General features: G+C 43.0%; 1 protein-coding gene across 4 annotated transcripts in view; it reads left to right on the forward strand.

Annotated features, from left to right (window-relative positions):
* The window catches only part of SH3KBP1 (SH3-domain kinase binding protein 1), a 311,350-nt gene that overhangs the window by 277,382 nt on the left and 14,900 nt on the right, over positions 1-19,068 (forward strand). For all 4 annotated transcript variants that reach the window (XM_011940194.1, XM_011940195.1, XM_011940197.1 and 1 more), the window contains one exon: positions 17,787-17,896. In XM_011940194.1, coding sequence (XP_011795584.1) covers positions 17,787-17,896 — 110 coding nt within the window. The remainder of the gene's footprint in view (positions 1-17,786; positions 17,897-19,068) is intronic.

Below are 19,068 nucleotides of genomic sequence, written 5' to 3' on the forward strand. Positions count from 1 at the left end.
GAGACTCCATCTCACAAAAGAAAAAAAAAAAAAAAAAACTAAAACATGTCTATCAACTTCCTCACCTTGTCTTCCAGAATTATGTCAAATCACTTGGTGGCCTGTAAAAAAAGATAGAAATGCTTACGATTAATGTTGTTTGCTTGGAAGTGATGGTTGGGTCAGGAAGATAAAGTCCTCGCTATGAGAAAAGGCAAAGAACCCAGGGCTGAAGACCAAACCCCCACCAAGTCCACATTTAAGGGAAAATCAGGATCTTGCAACATCACAGAGGCCAAGGGAGGAGAGAATTGTAAACAGAATGTCTTTAGGCCCAGAGGCAGGAATGTTCTTTGTAGTTGGGTGGGTCAAGGAGAAAAAGACATTGCAGAAGCGGGTGGCTCTCCTCGGGGCTGCTTCTGTAGCATTTGTTCATTGCATTGGATCAAGGAGGAAATTATTTGTACCAGAATGTTTTATTAGTGATTCAGACAATTGAAGCTGTCTAAATGTGGGCTACAGTGAACAGCATAATACAACCCTGAAAACCATTGGAAAGCATCAGTGTTAGCTATAAATAAATCTGGGTTTCCGCTTAATAAAGCTATAATTTAAAATTATTATAATATTAAATTAGAGAACATGGCTTTTTCAGATCTTGTGTGGGCATCTCCCAGCATCTGTCAGCCAGCGATCAATTAGAATGAAATCAATTGGTCCAAAACTAACTTGTTGATGTCAGTTTGAAATATTGTTTATATCAAACTATGCAGCCATATTTCAAGTAACATAACAGAAGACATGGACAAACTGCAACACAGGCCTGTGCATGAATAGAGTTGAAAATTGTCCAGTTTTCTCTTGCCGATGGAAGAATCTCTGTTCTGATTGAATGGGAGATTACAGGCCCTGAAGTCAAGTGCTATAATGTTTCCTTTTGTTATGCCGTATATTGTAGTTCCCACTGCATGGCAGGATTTATTGTTACACTTCAATGCTATCGGGATTTTCAGTTCCTTTCCCACTAAAGCACATAGCAACAGGCCTTCAGATAGGAAGCCTACTGTGAAGTAAGCCACCTGTTTTCAACTAATTGACTTAGAGAATGCCTTTGTCATTCCTCCTCCTCAGTTGCCTAGCATCTTTGTTGGAACTGTTCTTTTTTTCTATCTGATCCAAATCTCAAACTATTCACACTTCCATCTCTTTATGTAGACCCCTCCCCGTCTTCACTTGAGGACTGTGAAGATTTCCTCTCTGTCTTTTCAACTTGACCCACAAAACACACTTTACACTGTAGTCAGTTTTGGGGGCCAAGTGTTGCTTGCTTTAAAGTCAACAGACTTGGGACATGGAAGTGGTTTGGAAGGTATCAAGGCTAACTTCATCTCATGCTCGGATCTCTCACAGATGCCTGGGGCCTATGGTTCCTTTGAACCAGGAAACGTGAAAGTACTTCCCTGTGCCCTAGGAAGAGTATTAAGTAAGAGCCAATCAATTTGAGGTTCCGGAAAGGTTCTCAAAGGGGATTATAGTGATGGTTGCACAACTCTGTAAATTTACTAAAATTATTGAGTCGTGCAGATAACGTGGGTGAATTTTATGGTATATATAGATTGTACCTCAGTAAAAATGTTAAAAAGAAAAAAATAAGAGCTAATTGAAATTTTCCTAACACTCACATTGAGGCCCAATGTTAAAATAGATATGCACACCACTGATCAAGTATGGGATTCAAAGTGCCCCTTTGCCCCACTTTTTGTTGTTGTTGTTGTTGTTGTTGTTGTTTGAGATCAGGTCTCACTCTGTCGCCCAGGCTGGAATGCAGTGGTGTGATCTTGGCTCACTGCAACTTCCGTCTCCTGCATTCAAGCGATTCTCCCACCTCAGCTTCCTGAGTAGCTGGGACTACAGGTGCGTGCCACCACGCCCGGCTAATTTTTGTATTTTTGGTAGAGACGGGGTTTCACCATGTTGGCCAGGCTGGTCTCAAACTCCTGAGCTCAAGTGATCCACCCGCCTCAGCCTCCCAAAGTGCTGGAATTACAGTCATGAGCCACCGCACCGGGCCTCCTTTGCCCCACTTTATAAAATAGTCGCGATTATTTAGAGTAACAACTACTATACTGATGTTTCTGCATCATCTGTAAACTAAATCTTTATATATATAATTACATTTTAGATGTGTTAAGAAAGCTCTCCAGGCCGGGCGCAGTGGCTCATGCCTATAATCCCAGCACTTTGGGAGGCCGAAGTTGGGGGGTGGGGGAGTGGATCACCTGAGGTCAGGAGTTCGAGACCAGCCTGGCCAACATGGCGAAACCCCATCTCTACTAAAAATACTAAATAAATAAATAAATAAGCCTGCCATGGTGGCAGGTGCCTGTAATCCCAGCTACTCAGGAGGATGAGGCAGGAGAATCGCTTGAACCCGGGAGACAAATGTTGCAGTGAGCCGAGATCACGCCACTGTACTGTAGCCTGGGGAACAAGAGCAAAACTCCATCTAAAAAACAAAAAAAAGGGTCTCCAAAACCTAGTAATCATTTTGTAATGTAAAATGTCCCTTTAGGGTGTTAAGTGTGTGTATTGTTTTAACACCATTTTTAAAAATCAAGGTCCACCTGGACATTGATCTGTAGCTGATTACAACCCTGGTGAAACAATAATCCCAAAGTGTTTGAAAGGCTTAGGAGCGTTTTATAAGCATGTTTGGGGTAGAACATGTCTTTATAACTTTTAATCCTCTTTGAGGTACAGTGTGAGTACTGGAGCTGTGTGTGGAATATCCTCGTGTTAGAATAATTCCACTAATATAGTGGAGAACAAACCCTCCCCCTTCATCTCCCCTCTTCCATCATTCTGAGGTTCTAGTGTTGAAATAAGAGCAGTGAGAGCAAACAAGAGTAAGGAAAGAAAGAACTAAAATTCACTGGGTGCCCACTAAATGTTTTGTCTGTTTTTTTCTCATAGTCCATAGCCCTATGAGGGATGTGTAATGACTCATGGTTTTGCAGTGAAGGAACAGGGAAGAAAGCAAACTGGGGAAACTGAGCAAGATTATCTGGCTAGTAAGAAATTGGAATTGAAGGCCGGGCACGGTGGCTTATACCTGTAATCCCAGCACTTTGGGAGGCTGAGGCAAGTGGATCACCTGAGGTTAGGAGTTCGAGACCAGCCTGGCCAACATGGTGAAACCCCATCTCTACTAAAAATACAAAAATTAGCTGGGTATGGTGGTGTGTGCCTGTAATCCCAGCTACTCGGGAGGCTGAGGCAGGAGAATCTCTTGAACCCGGGAGGCGGAGGAGGTTGCAGTGAGCTGAGATCGCGCCATTGCACTCTAGCCTGGGGGACAAGAGCGAGACTTCATCTCAAAAAAAAAAAAAAAAAAAAAAAAATTGGAGTTGAAGCCAGGTCTCCCTGACCCATGAGCCCAAACTTTCTAGGTCCACATCAGCATTTCTCAACTGCTCTCCCCAAGGGGACATTTGGCAATGTCTGGAGACATTTTTGACTGTCACATCATAGGGGTGGGGGTGGAGATACTGCTGGCATCTAGTGGGTAGAGGCCAAGGATGCTGCTAACCATCCTCCAGTGTGTAGGATAGCCCCCACAGACAACAAAGAATGACGCAGCCCCGAATGTCAATAGCACCGAGGCCCAGAGAGCCCAGTCTGTGTCAGGAACAGGAAGAGGACAGGCCTCCCCCACAAGTGCAACGTGTGTTCCCTGGAGTGGCCTGTCTCATTTCCTGAGAATCTCTATAAAACCTAGTTTGAAAATGTTTCATATACAAAAAAGTAATTGTATTTGAAGTACTTAAGCATCAACCAAGGACATGGCTGTGACCTTTGTGAGAGAGAGAGAGAGAGGAAGAGGGAGGGAGAGAGGTAGGGGGAGAGAGAGAGAGAGAGAGAGAGATCTTAAGGTTTGCAGCAAGTGAAATGATACCATTTGAGTCTGATTTCAAATAGAAAGAGTGTTGGATTTGGGATTAGATATTTGCCAAAGATCAACTACCCAGTGTTTAAACAGGTATTACATAAAAGGACAATAGCAAATTTGATCAATACTAAGTTCTAAATCTGTACTCTGTAGGGTAAAGTTATACAGGAGAGCAAGAGAGAGCAATTGTCATAGTGACCATTAACACAACATTTTTGTGAATGTGACACCAAATCTCTATAAACAAGTGATTACATTTTTACCTTATTTTGCAATTTCTACCTTTTATGATAAGAAATCACTTCTAAGGGTTTCTCATGCAAATTTTGAGGAAAAATTCAGATCTCCTGACTTGGGGCTATTGGTTTTTCTGTCCTCTTTTTAAAATACATATCTTAAACTTCCCCTTTTGGAGCCAGAGAGCCAGTTATTGGTCCTTGCAGCATGTCAGATCATTGAGCAATTTCTCAGGTTCAATAAGGCAAGATAAACTGTGTCCTGCCTGCCATTAAAAAAAAAAAGAAGAAAAAACATGAATGACATTTGGAGTGTTCCAGACTGACTACTGGCTGAACGTGTGTGTGAACAACAGCCACACCTTCCAGCTGTCTCGGGAGTAGTTGCTCAGACATGAGAGCTTTCATTGAAGAGCCATGGTTGGCTCCTACAGACACTGTCTCCTTACCGGCAACCTTCAGACATGGCCTTTGGGACCAAGGACATTGTTGATGTTACCCGTGCTGAAGAACAGGAGATACAGTTGCTATTGGTCTACAGTCAAGTCTGCATATGACGGGCTGGGGTGCCCATGTGTGGACGTGTGCAGCTCCGGTCCCTATCTAGGGACACAAATCGTGATCAAACTTAAATTTTTATCAGGAGTAGCTGAAAAGCACGATACATTTCTCAGATGTGATGACAAAAAGCAAAAGAGATTGTGCTGAGGGTCACACGCTTTATACAAAGGAAGTAAAACGGGTTGCGCTTCTGATTGATGGGTTTTTAACCCAGGCAGTCCTCTGAGCATTTTTGGTTGCTTCCTCAAACTTAGAAGCGTAGTTAATTCAGAACAGCTTCTGTGGCTGGCCCTCTCCCTGCATCGCCCTTGAGCCCTCCCCTGGTTCCCAGCCTCTCAGGCTCACAGTGGAGGTATGCTGCTGAGGAAACAAGGTCAAGCTGGCAACCAGCACTCATTTCGAAAGGCATCCTCCAGTCCTACAAGAGATGGACCTTCAGGGTCCTTTGAAGGGCCTGATCCTGGGTATAAACTGAGCATCTCCACTTAGACTTTCTCAGTGAAAGATGTTGGTCCTCACCAGAACTGAGGTGCTCACCTCTGCTTGTGCGCCCTGCACAGGGGTGGTCCTGCTGGCCTTTGGTGGCCCATCGCGGTGGCTGGGTTTGTGCCTAGTTATGAGGTGTTTCATGAACATCTTTTACCCCATAACATCCTATAAGCGCAAACTCAGTAAACATTGAAAGTGCCTGTAGGACAAGCCTCACAAATGCTATAGAAACAGGGGGAGGTTACGTCAAAGTGGGGACATGATGGCAAATGTTGCAGAACCTCACTGGAGCAGTGCATTTGGTGGTATGAATTATTCCAGAATACAGAGAGCAAATTAGTGCTATCCTACCCAAATGCTCTATACCCAGCAGCCTGCAAAATAGTTGATGTGAGAGAGGTGGAGGGACATTTAGGGAGCATCAATTCAGATGGCTCTTGGCTTGGAGAGGGTCACAGCTGTGTGGACTTGCAGGCAGCCCCAAACACTTACCTATGTGCAGAGTCAGCATGTCCTCCCTCCCCTGGTATTGTGGTCGCCTGCATCTCTGTAGCCAGGGCTCTCGTTCATCATTCGGTCTGATGGCTTGAGTGCCTCTACCTTTGCTGCATGCTGAGACTGTATTCTAATGCCGTATTCTGGATGTACTGGCCGTACCTACAGATTTAAGAATGCAAATCTGGAGGTACACCCAGTAGATTCAAAGTAGTCTCATAGAACAAAGAGACTTATATAGTGACCTCTGTTGCATCCACAGTATGCACCACAGAGGTCTCTCATGGGAACAGGTGATGTTCAGCTCTCAGATCTCACGTGGCATTTATTTGGCTTGAGGTGCCACCCTCCCCCCGTCCCCTGGCTGTGGGCTCGTGGATTGGCAGAGCCCGGTTATGGCTTCCATTTTACTTGCAGATATCCAGAGGAATGTACAACCTACCAGAAAGTCGTGCTCAGGCATCCCTTTGTCACATTAAAAGCATTATGGACACACGACATTTTATTAAGTATTTTGTTTTAGTATCACTTTATTAAGTAAATTATCAAAATCCTTATTTAGCCATGGAGTCTCATTAAAAGCATGTTCTGGAAACCTTGGCCAAGGTTAGGAGCCTGTGAAGTTTGATTCATTGCAAGAGAAAAGTGATTAGCAGTTAGAGAGTGACACTGATGGGCCCCATTAAAAGGTCATTGGATATAGTGGTGGCAAGCGAAGGTTGGAGTTGGAGGTCAGCAGGATGCCCTGATTTCGAACCAAGCTTACCTTTGCGTAACCTGTAGTGACACTCTCTTCATCTCCCCAGGCCTTAGTCATGTCTTCCTGAGGTTCATACTGTTTGGAATTTCACAGACTCATTTACCGGAAAAAAAAAAAAAAAAAAAAAGGAGGTGGAGGCTTCTAATTTGAGAGACTGCTTGATTTTTCTTTTATTAATGAGGCACATTCAAAATAAACAAATGCCATCTCCTATTGGAAAGGGTATAATCTCCAAGTGTAAAATTGAACAAATTTAGCTTAATGGGAAACTCACAATGTTGACCTTTTTCTAAGTGCATTATGACTGGTAATAACCTTGGCACAGACACATGCCAGTTCTTGGCAACTTTTGAAAACCACAGGTCTAGCTCACATCTGCAGAGATAGAAGGTGGCGGGAAAGAGAAATGTTAGGGGCAAGGAAAAGGCCCTAGAGAGAGTCAGGCGTTGAAGCAGTAGTTCAGGTAAAAACTAGTGTCCAGAAATGTACAATTAGCAGATTAACTTTTTTTTTTTTTAATAGAGATAGGATTACTTGTCATTTTTTTCCTAAGAAAAAGTCATGGAGTGTCAGATTTTTAAGAGCACTTTAAATCCTTTTTACCTCAGTCTTCTCCCTTCTCCTGATGTTTACAAATGAGAAATAGCTCATCAAGTTACCCAGGCTGGTGAATGAGAGCCTGCCAGCCCCTTCTAGCAGTTTTGGGGGACTCTTGTCTCTCCCGGGGTAGTAAAAAGCATACTAGGCTTTGAGACAGAAGGTTTTTCCTCCTCAAATTTTGTAGTAAGTGTAATTTTGGCTTCCATGTAATTCTGAACATTAGAATATTATTGTTTCACATATGCATTAAAATTCTATATTATGACTATCAGACTGCTCCTCTTTTTTTTTTTTTTTTTTTTTTTTTGAGACAGGCTCTTGCTCTGTTGCCCAGGCCGGAGTGCAGTGGCGCAGTCACAGCTCACTGCAGGCTCAACCTCCCAGGCTCAAGTAATCCTCCTACCTCAGCCTCCCGAGTAGCAGGGACCACAGGTGTGCACCATCATGCCCAGCTAATTTTTTATTTTTTGTAAAAACGCATCTCACTATGTTGCGCAGGCTGGTCTCAAACTCCTGGACTCAAGCGATCCTCCCACCTTGGCTTCCCAAAGTGCTGGGATCACAGGCATGAGTCATTGCACCTGGCCCTGCTTCTCTTATATCTAAGTAAAGTGCTGTTAAAGAAGATGAAATGACCCGTACATCTTGCTCTCCAAAAAGAAATGTGCACTCTGCTCTGGCTGCTCATCCCACTGAAGCTGACCATCGAGCACACCATTGTACCTCCTTGGATCTTGGTTTTTCATCATTAATCCAGGGGCTTGGATGAAATGATCACAAAGAATCCAGTTCAGGCAGGGCATGGGGTCTCATTCCTGTAATCCCAGCACTTTCAGAGGCAGGAGGGATCACTTGAGGCCAGCAGGTCGAGACGAGCCTGGGCAATGTAGGGAAATACTCTGTCTCTACAAAAAATATTAAAAAGAAAGAACCCAGTGCAGCCTCACAGTCTATGTTTCTCTAACCCTGTCCATTTCTTTTAGCTGAGTTTTCTAGACATTGAGAAAACTGCTATCTTGGTAGCCTCTGAATCCTCTTTGAAATTAAGTAGCTTATTCTTCCCTTTGTCTCTTTACTTCAGTTTCTTTAGTTCTGTCAGTTCTTTTAATCTAGAATTGATAATTTGGCCCTTTCTAAGGTTTAATCTAGGGTTTTTTTTTTTTTTTTTTGGCTTAATGATTTTTTGCTTTTAAGTGATTTGCTGGCTGTATGGAGATTTAAGAAGTTGTTAAGGGGTTATGAGCTTAACTTTATTATTTTTTTATTTTTAGTGATGGGGTCTTGCTATGTTGCCTAGGCTAAACTTGAACTCCTGGGCTCAAGTGATTCTCCCACCTTAGCCTCCTGAGTAGCTGCGACTATAGGCATGCTACTGCACCTGGCTCATGAGCATACCTTTTCGTAAAGTTTTAAAAAGTACTCATTCATCTTTTAAAAGAATTATTTTGATTTTTTTAACCCAAGTTATTACAGGGAAATATAAAAAAGTAGGATGCTTGCCATCCTAAATAAGTTTGAGATCCTAGAGAAAACCTTGATACAAGTTCCAGGTTGTAAGTTCTGTTTTCAAATCAGTTGGTCAGTAATTCTTTGCTTCCAATGACATTGAAGGAGGTACCCACTAAGTTGTTTGGTGGTAGACCATTAAAAATAATAATTCCTGGTGATGCTAGACGACAGTCTGGTTTTTTATATATAATTTGCAAGGAGTTCAGAGAATTGAGTGACATTGATAACAAAATTATTTCCATTCTGACCGGGCATGGTGGCTCACACCTGTAATCCCAGCATTTTGGGAGGCCGAGGAGGGTGGATCACCAGGTCAGGAGTTTGAGACTAGCCTGGCCAATATGGTGAAACCCCATCTCTACTAAAAATATAAAAATTGGCCCAGTGTGGTGGCAGGTACCTGTAGTCCCAGATACTCGGGAGGCTGAGGCAGGAGAATCGCTTGAACCCAGGAGGCGGAGGTTGCAGTGAGCCGAGATCATGCCACTGCACTCCAGCCTGGGCAACAGAGTGAGACTCCGTCTCAAAAAGAAAAAAAAAAAGTTTCCATTTCATCTACTGGACTGGAGTCGCCCAGACTGGAGTATAGTGACGCGATCTCAGCTCACTGCAACCTCCACCTCCTGGGTTCAAGTGATTCTCCTGTCTCAGCCTCCAGAGTAGCTAGGATTACAGGCATGGGCCACCACACCCAGCTAAATTTTTTTTGTATTTTTAGTAGAGACGGGGTTTCACCATGTTGGCCAGGCTGATCTTGAGCTCCTGACCTCAAGTGATCCACCAGCCTTGACCTCCCAATGTGCTGGGATTACAGGTGTGAGCCCCCACACCCAGCCTCCATTCCATCTACTTCTATTTAAGTGAACAAATTTTCTTGGCACTTACGTCTCTAAAATGAAAACTAGAGAGTTGATACCAAACCATCTCTTCCTGGTGTTAAGTAATAATCAAACACACACGAAGTGTTTGGGGGAAAAGCCCAATAACATTCTGTTTTGTCATGCTTAAAAATTACTTATCAAAATGTGTGGTATGTGTGTATATTTATGTTCTGATCATTTGTATACTAATAATAATGTAATGAGGACTCAATCCAGAAGAAAACTAATTTTTACACTTAGAGTCTTACGATTTCAGGAAAGAAAAAATCTTAAACTTTAATTTCTGTACATGTTTTTACAATAGAAAGATGATAAAATAGTTAACAACAGACTTGAAAATGGATTAGGATAAATTCAACAGTAGGGGTTGGAAATAGGAATTTAAGGAGGAAAAGTAATGATGTAAAATTTCCAACTGTTAAAATCTTATGGTATTTTTAAATGGATGATGGTGGTGGTTAAATTGCTGCAGTATTCAAATATATATTGGATATATTTAAGAAATCTATGTAAGTTATATTTTTAAATCTCAATATTTAGAACATAACAGAAATTACATCCTTTGTGAATAAAACTTACATAAAAGTTTAGATTTCAACTTGATATGTATGAGGAGTATATACAAGGGTTTCCAAAATTATTTTAGCAAGTACACTGGCTTCATAAATATATCATTTTATACTTACACAAACATTTCTATGGATTAATTTATAGAAGTGACATTGATATATCTGAAGGTGTACACATTTACATTTTGTAATAGGTATTGCCAAATGGCATACAGAAAGGTAGTGCCGATTTATGTTCCTGTGGATAATAGTGTAACTACTGTTTCCAATAGATAATTACATTATTTATCAGATCACTTTGCATAGCAAATTTGGGCCTGTAGTGAGCAATTTTTAAAGGAATGCATATGTGGAGAGCTACTTTTCCCCACTTAGCATTGCTTGTCAACAATCCGAGTGAATCACTACTACCTCTCCTCGAAGCAAGACTGCAGTAAGACGTGTCCCCCCTTTCCCTGATCTAAATTAGGTCCCCATGCTATCATTGCTAATTTCACCTTTTATCGTTCTTTCGTAGAAACTAGGAGAATTTGTAATTATACATACAAAAGCCTGTCTCCCTCAGTGGGTTCTTAGCTCCATGTGGGCAGGGAATGTGGCTGTTTTCCACCCCTGTATCCCCCTTTGCCTAGCTCATAGTGTATGCTCAGAAAAATAGCCACTGAATGAATGGGCTGAGCATAAGTGAGGGAAATTCCAAGATGCAGGATCATAATACACAATCTTCATTGCCACTAGCCACGTGTGACTATTTACATTTAATTAAACAGCTATACTTACCCATAATCCATGCACTTTGTAACCACGTGGGGCTAGTGGCTACCATTTGAATAGTATATAGATTATAGAAGACTTCAATCATCACAGCAAGTTCTACTGGACAGTGATGATATAGGATGATAGTACGTTCATTCTCAAAACTATCCCTATGCTTGGCACAGAGTAAATACTTAAGAAATGTTTGATTGAATTAATGAGCAAATAAACACTGTATCTCCCTCTCTTATTCTTGAGCTACATGTTTTGATGTAGAATTTGCTTGTACCAAATTGCCAAACATTCTCTGAACTTGCCTAGCACATTACATTTCTTGCCACAGAGTGCCTTGAAGAAGCCAGCCCCTTTTCCTGCTCATTTGAAAATACATTAGAATAAAATAGAAAAAAAACAAGCAATGTTCTGTAGTGGAGAGAATCCCTTGGATGTGAATCTGTGTGTGGGCCCTGTTACTTGTTGGTAGTGACCTTGGGCATGTTTTCTAACCTCTGGCCCTCTGTCTCTTTCTTTGTGGATTATAGTAATGCCCACACAGCATGGGGTTTTGTGCAGATGAAATGAGGGTGTGTGCATGTGAAGCATCTAGTAGTGGCATGGCTGGCACATGGAGTTCAAAACAGTAGCTCAAAACTTATTTATGGCCAGACATGGTGGCTCATGTCTGTAATCCTAGTGCTTTGGGAGGCTGAGGCAGGAGGATCGCTTGAGGCCAGGAGTATGAGATCAGCCTGGGCAACATAGCAAGATCCCATCTCTACCAAAAAATAAGACAAAACAAAAAATAGCTGGGTATGGTAGCTATAACTACCTGGGAGGCTGAGGCAGGAGGGTTGCTTGAGCCCAGGAGTTTGAAGCTATAATACCATAAGCTATGATCACACCACTGCATGCACTCCAACCTGGGTGACAGTGAGACCCTGTCTCTTAAAAAAAAAAAAAAAAAAAAAAAACCCTCGAAAACTTATTTCCTCTCAGCAGCTTGTGTCCTGCAAACTTCACACCTGGATTATAAATGAAAACACAACAGCTGATCTCCTATATCCTTACACATTTTGGAGGGCTTATTTTCCTGAAGAATCTAATCATTGCTAATCATTTCAGTTAGTGATTCAGCTAACACAGGTGTTCATTTGACCCCCCCCTCTAATACTGGGCCCATCTTGATAGTCTGCACAGATTTTCCACACTAGTCAAATGACTGAGGCATGGAGTGAGACTTCCTCCTCCCATTCAGACTACCTCATGGTGTTTCTGCAATGCAGAGAAAGTACCTGCGGCCCTGTGGGTTTAAAGTTTTCTCATCTTAGACCTTGGGAAAAAAAAAAAGGTAGGGAAGGAGGAATTTCTAGCCTTGCTCTTAGATCCTTGTTTCCAAATCCCACAGCTCCGTTAATGGTGCATGAAAACAGAATTCTATCTGCATGATTTGAAAGGGTTTTCACTTGGTCTCTCATTGACGAAAGAATAACCTTATGAAGCTGATGGCTCAGATAATTCTCTCATTTTTTTTTCTGCTGGAAAATCTGAAGCCTAGAAAGGTTGTTTGTTAATGTGTTTAATAATCATTTTTTGAACTCTCACTACAAGCCATAAGTGGTCTTAAGTCCAGGGAAACAGAGAGAAAAGTCACAGAGAGAAAAGCCATAGCTTCTTCCCTGGCTGGTGGGAGAGGCAGAGAAGTCAATAAGAAATGTCAGTACAGGGCACTAAATGCTGAGATCAGGGTGATGGGTGAGTAGGGATGCACCCAACCCAGGTCTTAGGGTACAGTCTGGCTTCTTGGAAGAGGCCTCAGTTGTGGCACCGAAGGAAATTAGTCGGGAGAGGAAGCCCTGAAGGGACATACTCAGATCAGGACTGTACACCTCTCTGGTGGCAGCATGTGAGTGGTAAGGGGCTTGAAGTGAAAAATCTATTAACAGTGGTTCCAGGCAAGAAATTCAGTGGCTTTAATAATCTGAGACAGGGTGTGGAGGAGAAGGGATGGCTTCCAGAGATACTGGGAGGTAGCGACGTTGCCAGGTTTGAGCTGTAAGCAAACTTATATCCTAAAGCTCCGTTTAAAGTGCACAGCAACATGCTATAATGAATGCAGAGAATGATTCAGGAGCTCCCAAAGAACTCTGCTGGTGACAGCTAGCCTGACTTAGCCTTTTGACTGTTTCTCCTCTGTGCTTGCAGTGGATGTGCTTTACGTCACCTGTGGTCACTGGTACCATTGCTCCTATCCATGGAAAAAGAAGCTACATTTTCTAATTGAACCAAATAGGGTGTGACTGAAGTTCATGGAAAATGAGCAACTTCATTTGCCGTGAAGAGTCAAAGGCCCTTTCCAAGCCAACTCCATCGTGCCCAACATGAATTATCCCCGTATGTCTGCAGAGAGTTTGTTGTCCAAGTATCACAAAAGCAAAGGGCCTCTCGTCCTTAGGAAACTAACTTCTTAAAAATACCCCAGCATTTGCCAGTTCGATAGTTTTGGACTGACTTATGGGCATTAAAACCTTTTTCTCTTAAGAGGAAAACTTCCCAGCCAGGCCGAGAAAGCTCATATCAAGTTTCAGCTTGATTCATTTCAAAACCGCCATGAAAACTGGGACATTTTCTCCACACCACGATGGGTTAGTCATGGAAATTCTGCCTTAATCGCAGCTACCATGGCCACAGTCATGAAGCATGTGCTCTGCACCTCTGAAAAGTGATGTGACAGTATTGGAGAGTTTCTGCGCTTTACTGTCAGAAAGCAGAAATGCATCACAGTTCGTGATCTATGAAACATGCCAGGGTAACCTGAGGTTCCCTTTTCAGCAAGCAGTCTCATATTTGGTACATTTTTTTTCTGTATGGCAGTTTGGTTTGGTAGCTATTTCCAAAAAGTGCTCTTTCCAAACTAAAACTATAGAAAGTTAAACTTAGCAGAAATGTGCATTAAGCTGGGTGTGGTGGCTCATGCCTGTAATCCCAGCACTTTGGGAGGCCAAGGTGGGTGGATCACCTGAGGTCAGGAGTTCGACACCAGCCTGGCCAACATGGTGAAACCCCATCTCTACTAAAAATACAAAAATTAGCCAGGCATGGTGGCGCACACCTGTAATCCCAGCTACTCGGGAGGCTGAGGCAGGAAAATTGCTTGAACCCGGGAGGCAGAGGTTGCAGTGAGCTGCAATTGTACCACTGCACTGCAGACTGAGGGACAGAGCAAGACTCTGCCTCAAAAAAAAAAAAAAAAAAAAAAAAATGCGTTAAGAGATTAAGAGTGGCTTCCCCTGAGGGACTCGGACCTTCCTCTTACTCATGAGTGACAGAAATAGAGCAGTCTTCTCTGCCATCTGTCCTGGAGACACTTGCTAAGCGTGGGCAGGCTTCACTGTGCATAGGTCTTCTTAGTGCAAACCTCAACCAGTAAAACAGAACGGGCCAATCCACCCTCTCTGCATCCATAGCAAAGAGTGCTTCTTCAGCCTTGAAGCTGCTCACGTCCTGCTAGGAGCCATTTCTATAAGCTACATTCCTGGTTTTTTTTCTCGAGATAGTTTGTTCATTCATTTGCTTGTTCCTTTATTGACGGAGGAACCAGCATATTTTCCCTAGGGACATTCTAGACTTTGAGAATGCAAGGATGAGTTCCTGCCCTCCTGGGGCTTACAGCCTAAGTGCAGGAGACAGACATCACACTTCTGGGTTGTTTTAAAAGTATAATTCGTTACAGACTGCCACCTCACACATTCTGAAATCTTAAACTGCCAAGTGGACGTAATTCAGTGAGCCCAGGAAGTTCGGGGGTTGGCGAAGATGGACTCCTCCCTGGAGTCCTGGCAGAAGTTTCCTGGTGTGAACTTGTCCACCCCTGCACCCAAGTGGACTTACCAAGTCCATCCTAAGAGGGGCCCAAAGCTGTCCCATCCCCTCCCCTGGCTCCCTGCATTCCTCTCCCACCCCACTGTTACGCTAGGTCACATCTCGGGCCTCTTCCTGGCTCCAGCTGCAGCGTGTCTGACCTGCCACCAATCATTCGAGCCTTTGGCCACCATTTTCGTCAAGTGCTCCAGCACCTCTGTGGCCCTCCAAATCAGGCCAGCAGCGCTCCTCAGCCCAGCATGGGAGGACCACTGTTAGAGAGCCCAGGCAGGCTCTCTATTCACTGGGCCCTGTCAGTCACTTGGTGGCCTCTCCACTCCTCCGCTTGGCCAAATCCTCACTCCCTTCCCTCCCCTCAGCTCCCGGCCTCCTCTAGGGCAGTGCTTCTCAGCTTTTGCTGCATGTTCACATCCCCTGGGGAGACTGACACCTGCTTGTGCCCAAGATGCACCCCAGATGGGGTGAGTCAATCCCTAGGATGCAGTGGTGTTTTGTTTTTGTAACTTGTGCAGGTGATTCCTCCATGCAGCTGAGGTGGAGAAGCAGAGTTAATTAGCCTTTTGTTGTTCTTTAATCACTTCATCCTGCTCAGCTTTTGCTCCTGAGCTTGTTTTAGTTTCCTGGACAGAGCCATGATATAGGTTTGTCCCAGCCAAGGCCCTTGGCAGCTGCCTGTTTGCTGGAACCTTTAACGACCCTCTGTTCCATCTCCTTCCCTGGCTGTCAGTCAGCATCTGCTTCTTGGGTTTTTGTCCTCTCTCCTCTCCCCGAGCCTTCCTCTGCCCCTCGTTATGCCTCTGTCCTCCCCAACCAGCCCCCCGGACCCCCAACAAGTTTCACTGTCCTGGGCCTTATTTTCTTCTTCCAGAACAGTTGGAGATCTGCATGGATAAGCTGCTAAACTCACTGTATGTAGAGTACATGCAAGGATATTTGTGCGGTGTTCTTCCGTAACAGTAAAACTTAGGAGGGGGAAATGATTTGGAAACTAGCTATCCAACAAATGGGATTGATTAATTGCAGTGCAACAACAATTAAAATATTTACAAAGAATTTTTAGAGACATGGCGTATCAGGTTAAGTGAAATAAGCAGAATGCAATATTACATATAGTATGAGCTATACTATCTATTTATAGGAAAAAAAGCCTGGAGGAAAATATATGAAAATACTAACAGTGCTTGTCTCGATGTGGTAAGATTATAGTTGACTTTTTTTGTTGTTACAATTTCATGTTTTGTTTTTTAAAAATTATACACTGATCATGTATTACATTTGTCATCAGGGAAAAAGTGATTTGAAAAGATGAATTGCGAAGGTTCATGTCAGATGGTGGCTTTTTGCATCCATCCAAGTGTGTAATGGGGAGTTTTCATTTTAGACAACATGGACTTACTAGAGGAGAGTCCCAGGGTAGAGTCTGGAGGAGAACCTTTTAAGAAAATAAGTTTCTCCAGCCTGGGCAACATGTCGAAACCCCGTTTCTACAAAAACTACAAAAATTAGCCAGGTGTGGTGTTGCGTGCCTGTAGGGAGGCTGACATGGAAGAGTCACCTGAGTCCAGGAGGTTGAGGCTGCAGTGAGCTGAGATTGTGCCACTGCACTCCAGCCTGGGAGACAGAGCAAGACCCTGTCTCAAAAAAAAAAAAAAAAAAAAGAGGGAGGGAGGGAAAGAAAAGAAAGAAAGAAAAAATAATAAGGTTCTCTTAAAGGAAGGCCCCTTAGAGAGGTCAGCCCAGTGAGACAGCACTGGAGAAGCACATTCTAGCAGGGGGATCTTTGCCCTCCCCTGGCACCCTGCTGAGCCAGCTAGAGAGGTGGGTGCCTTTATGAGCCTCACTCAGGTACTGGGTGCTGATGGGCTCCCTCTTGGCTTCAGAGCACCACTGATGTTTTTCTTTGTGCCATCTCTGCAGATGGTTAACCTTTCGTTATACCTGCCTTGCCCTGATAAGAGGAGTTAATTGAGTAATTATTCATTCATCAGGTGCTAGGATAATGTCACTTAATATAATCTCAGGTGTAATTTAATGGCTTCTCCTGACCAGTGACTTGTGCTTGATTTTGCATATTGTACTAAAGAAAATAGTTTGCAGACAACACCTGCCTGTTCATTAATAGAATAAAGCTGTCACACAGCCAGACCACTTATTATAACCATCAGCAAAAGAATTCTCCCCAAAATAAAGTGAGGGGAAATGCACATCATCTTTTTTAACTTCTCTGTCCTGGACCAGTATAGCTGCAGTTATGGCAGTTAGGATGTTTTTAGCTGCAAATAAAGAATATCTGATTAAAACTGGCTGAAATAACAGGGGTTTGTTAATTTCACATGGCAAGAAGTCTGGGAACTAGATCATCCCAGGGTTGCAACCCATCGGGGTTGTCAGTTAACATTTTCCATTTTTCTGCCTCGCCATCCTGTGACTAGATAGCCACATGGTCACAAGATAGCTGCCACAGCTCCAGACATCCCATCCTTACACAGTAGCATCCCAGGCAGGAAAGAAGAGGAACAGCAACACAAAAGGCCTTCTCACTTGCCTCTCTCTGGACAGAGAGAAAAATCTGTTTCCCACAGGCTCTCAGTATACTGCCCTGTATTGCTCACTAACTCAAGTTGGACTACATAGCTGCCTCTAGACCAGTCACAAGTGCAGAGGAGCAGGACTGCCATCTCTTCTTGTCTTTTGGAATCAATGACTGGCATCCACTCGCCTGTGGCTGTTGTACCTTGTAATAACTGCCTTTTGTGTCGAGACTGCCAGAGTGTTCTGTCTACTAAAATGGACTTGGATTTGTAGAAAAAAGAGGATTCTTCCTCTAATCCTCTTTCTGTAGCTTTTTAAAGATTTATGGATATAGCTGTAGAAGAGAAAAAGAAAAATCCTGTTTGTCTCTCTTCCATGCAATAGCTTGTTAAACTAAGAAGGAAATGATTATTCCATTCAGTTTGAAATCCTGTTTATTGAATGACCAAAGGATGTAAACAGCCTTTGTAAAAGATGAAGTGTAATCCAGACAGAAATGATTATTATTGAGAAAAAGAGGTGCTTATGACATATCATAAGAGCCTTTGCTCCTATTTTGGCTCTTAAAACTCTGTTTTACTTTTGTTTTAGACTTAGAAGGTTTTGACTCCGTGGTATCATCTACTGAGAAACTCAGTCATCCAACCACAAGCAGACCAAAAGCTACGGGGAGGCGGCCTCCGTCCCAGTCCCTCACATCTGTAAGTGTCTCCTCATACTGTATGTCCCCTTACTTCTCTACAGCTGAAAAGCAGCACAGATTAGAGACTCTAGATAAGGACTCTTCTGCAAGCAGCCGATTTGAGGACACCGCAGGAGAGGGAGGCCCTGAGATGCACTGCCAACCAAAAGTGATTTCAGAGTCTTCTTGAGTCAAGCAACATTTCTTTCTATTTGTTCTTTGTGTTTCTGCCAGCAAGGTAGGCGCTCCCTATTCCCACCTTCCTTTTCTTTCCTTCCAGACTGATTCTTATTTGAACCTGAAATGAAAAGGGTAAGAAAAAAAATCACGTTTTATGGTGGGGAAAGGAGAATGAGGCTGGTTTGGTCTATAAACAAAACAAAACTTTACTCAATAAAGATCTGCTCCTGTATAGCATCAGGCAGCAGCCAAACCTTTCTCTCAAATCCCCGTTGCCTGTACCCCTCCACAGAATACCACGCAGACCTTCAGGAGATTGTTTTCAAACATATGAGGCACCTGATGATGAAGGAGAGACCGATTGGAACACTCAGGATAACCCATAGAAGATTTTTGTTTGGGTCGTTTTGAATGACTTTTTATTGCCAACTAAGTACACGCTTATTGTACCAAATCTGAACTAAGAAATGCATAAAGAAGATAGTCACCTGTAATCCCGCTCCCCCGTGCAAAGAACTGTTAACTTTTTGCTATACAGCCTTAGCTTTAAAAAAAAAAAATTGTGTATATAAAATGATTTCTTCACAAATAGGATTACGTAATATGCATCATTTTGAAACTTGCTTTTCTCCTCTTCTGTTGTGTTCCTTTCTCCCCAGTCATGACACATTCTTCCCTGACATCACATTTCATGGCTGCCCATTTTTCTAACCTATGAGTATGTGAGTGTTTAGCCAATATACCATTATTGGGCATTTATGTTTTTTCCAGTTCCTCATTATAAACAACACTCAAATGAATGTCACTGCAGAAAAATCTTGATGCCGCTCTAAAATTATTGACTTGGGTAAAAATTTTCTGGAAGTGGGTCAAAGGGAAATGTATGCTTTGCTTTTGCCACAGGTTGTTCCGTCCCCTCCAAGCTCACCTTCCACAAGTTGTGTCTGTGTATAAGATCTCTCTCTCTCTCTCTCTCTCTCTCTCTCTCTCTCTCTCTCTCTCTCTCTCTGT

This window comes from Colobus angolensis, unplaced genomic scaffold, assembly GCF_000951035.1.
Source record: "Colobus angolensis palliatus isolate OR3802 unplaced genomic scaffold, Cang.pa_1.0 Scaffold188, whole genome shotgun sequence".
In the NCBI taxonomy this organism is placed as follows: Eukaryota; Metazoa; Chordata; class Mammalia; order Primates; family Cercopithecidae; genus Colobus; species Colobus angolensis.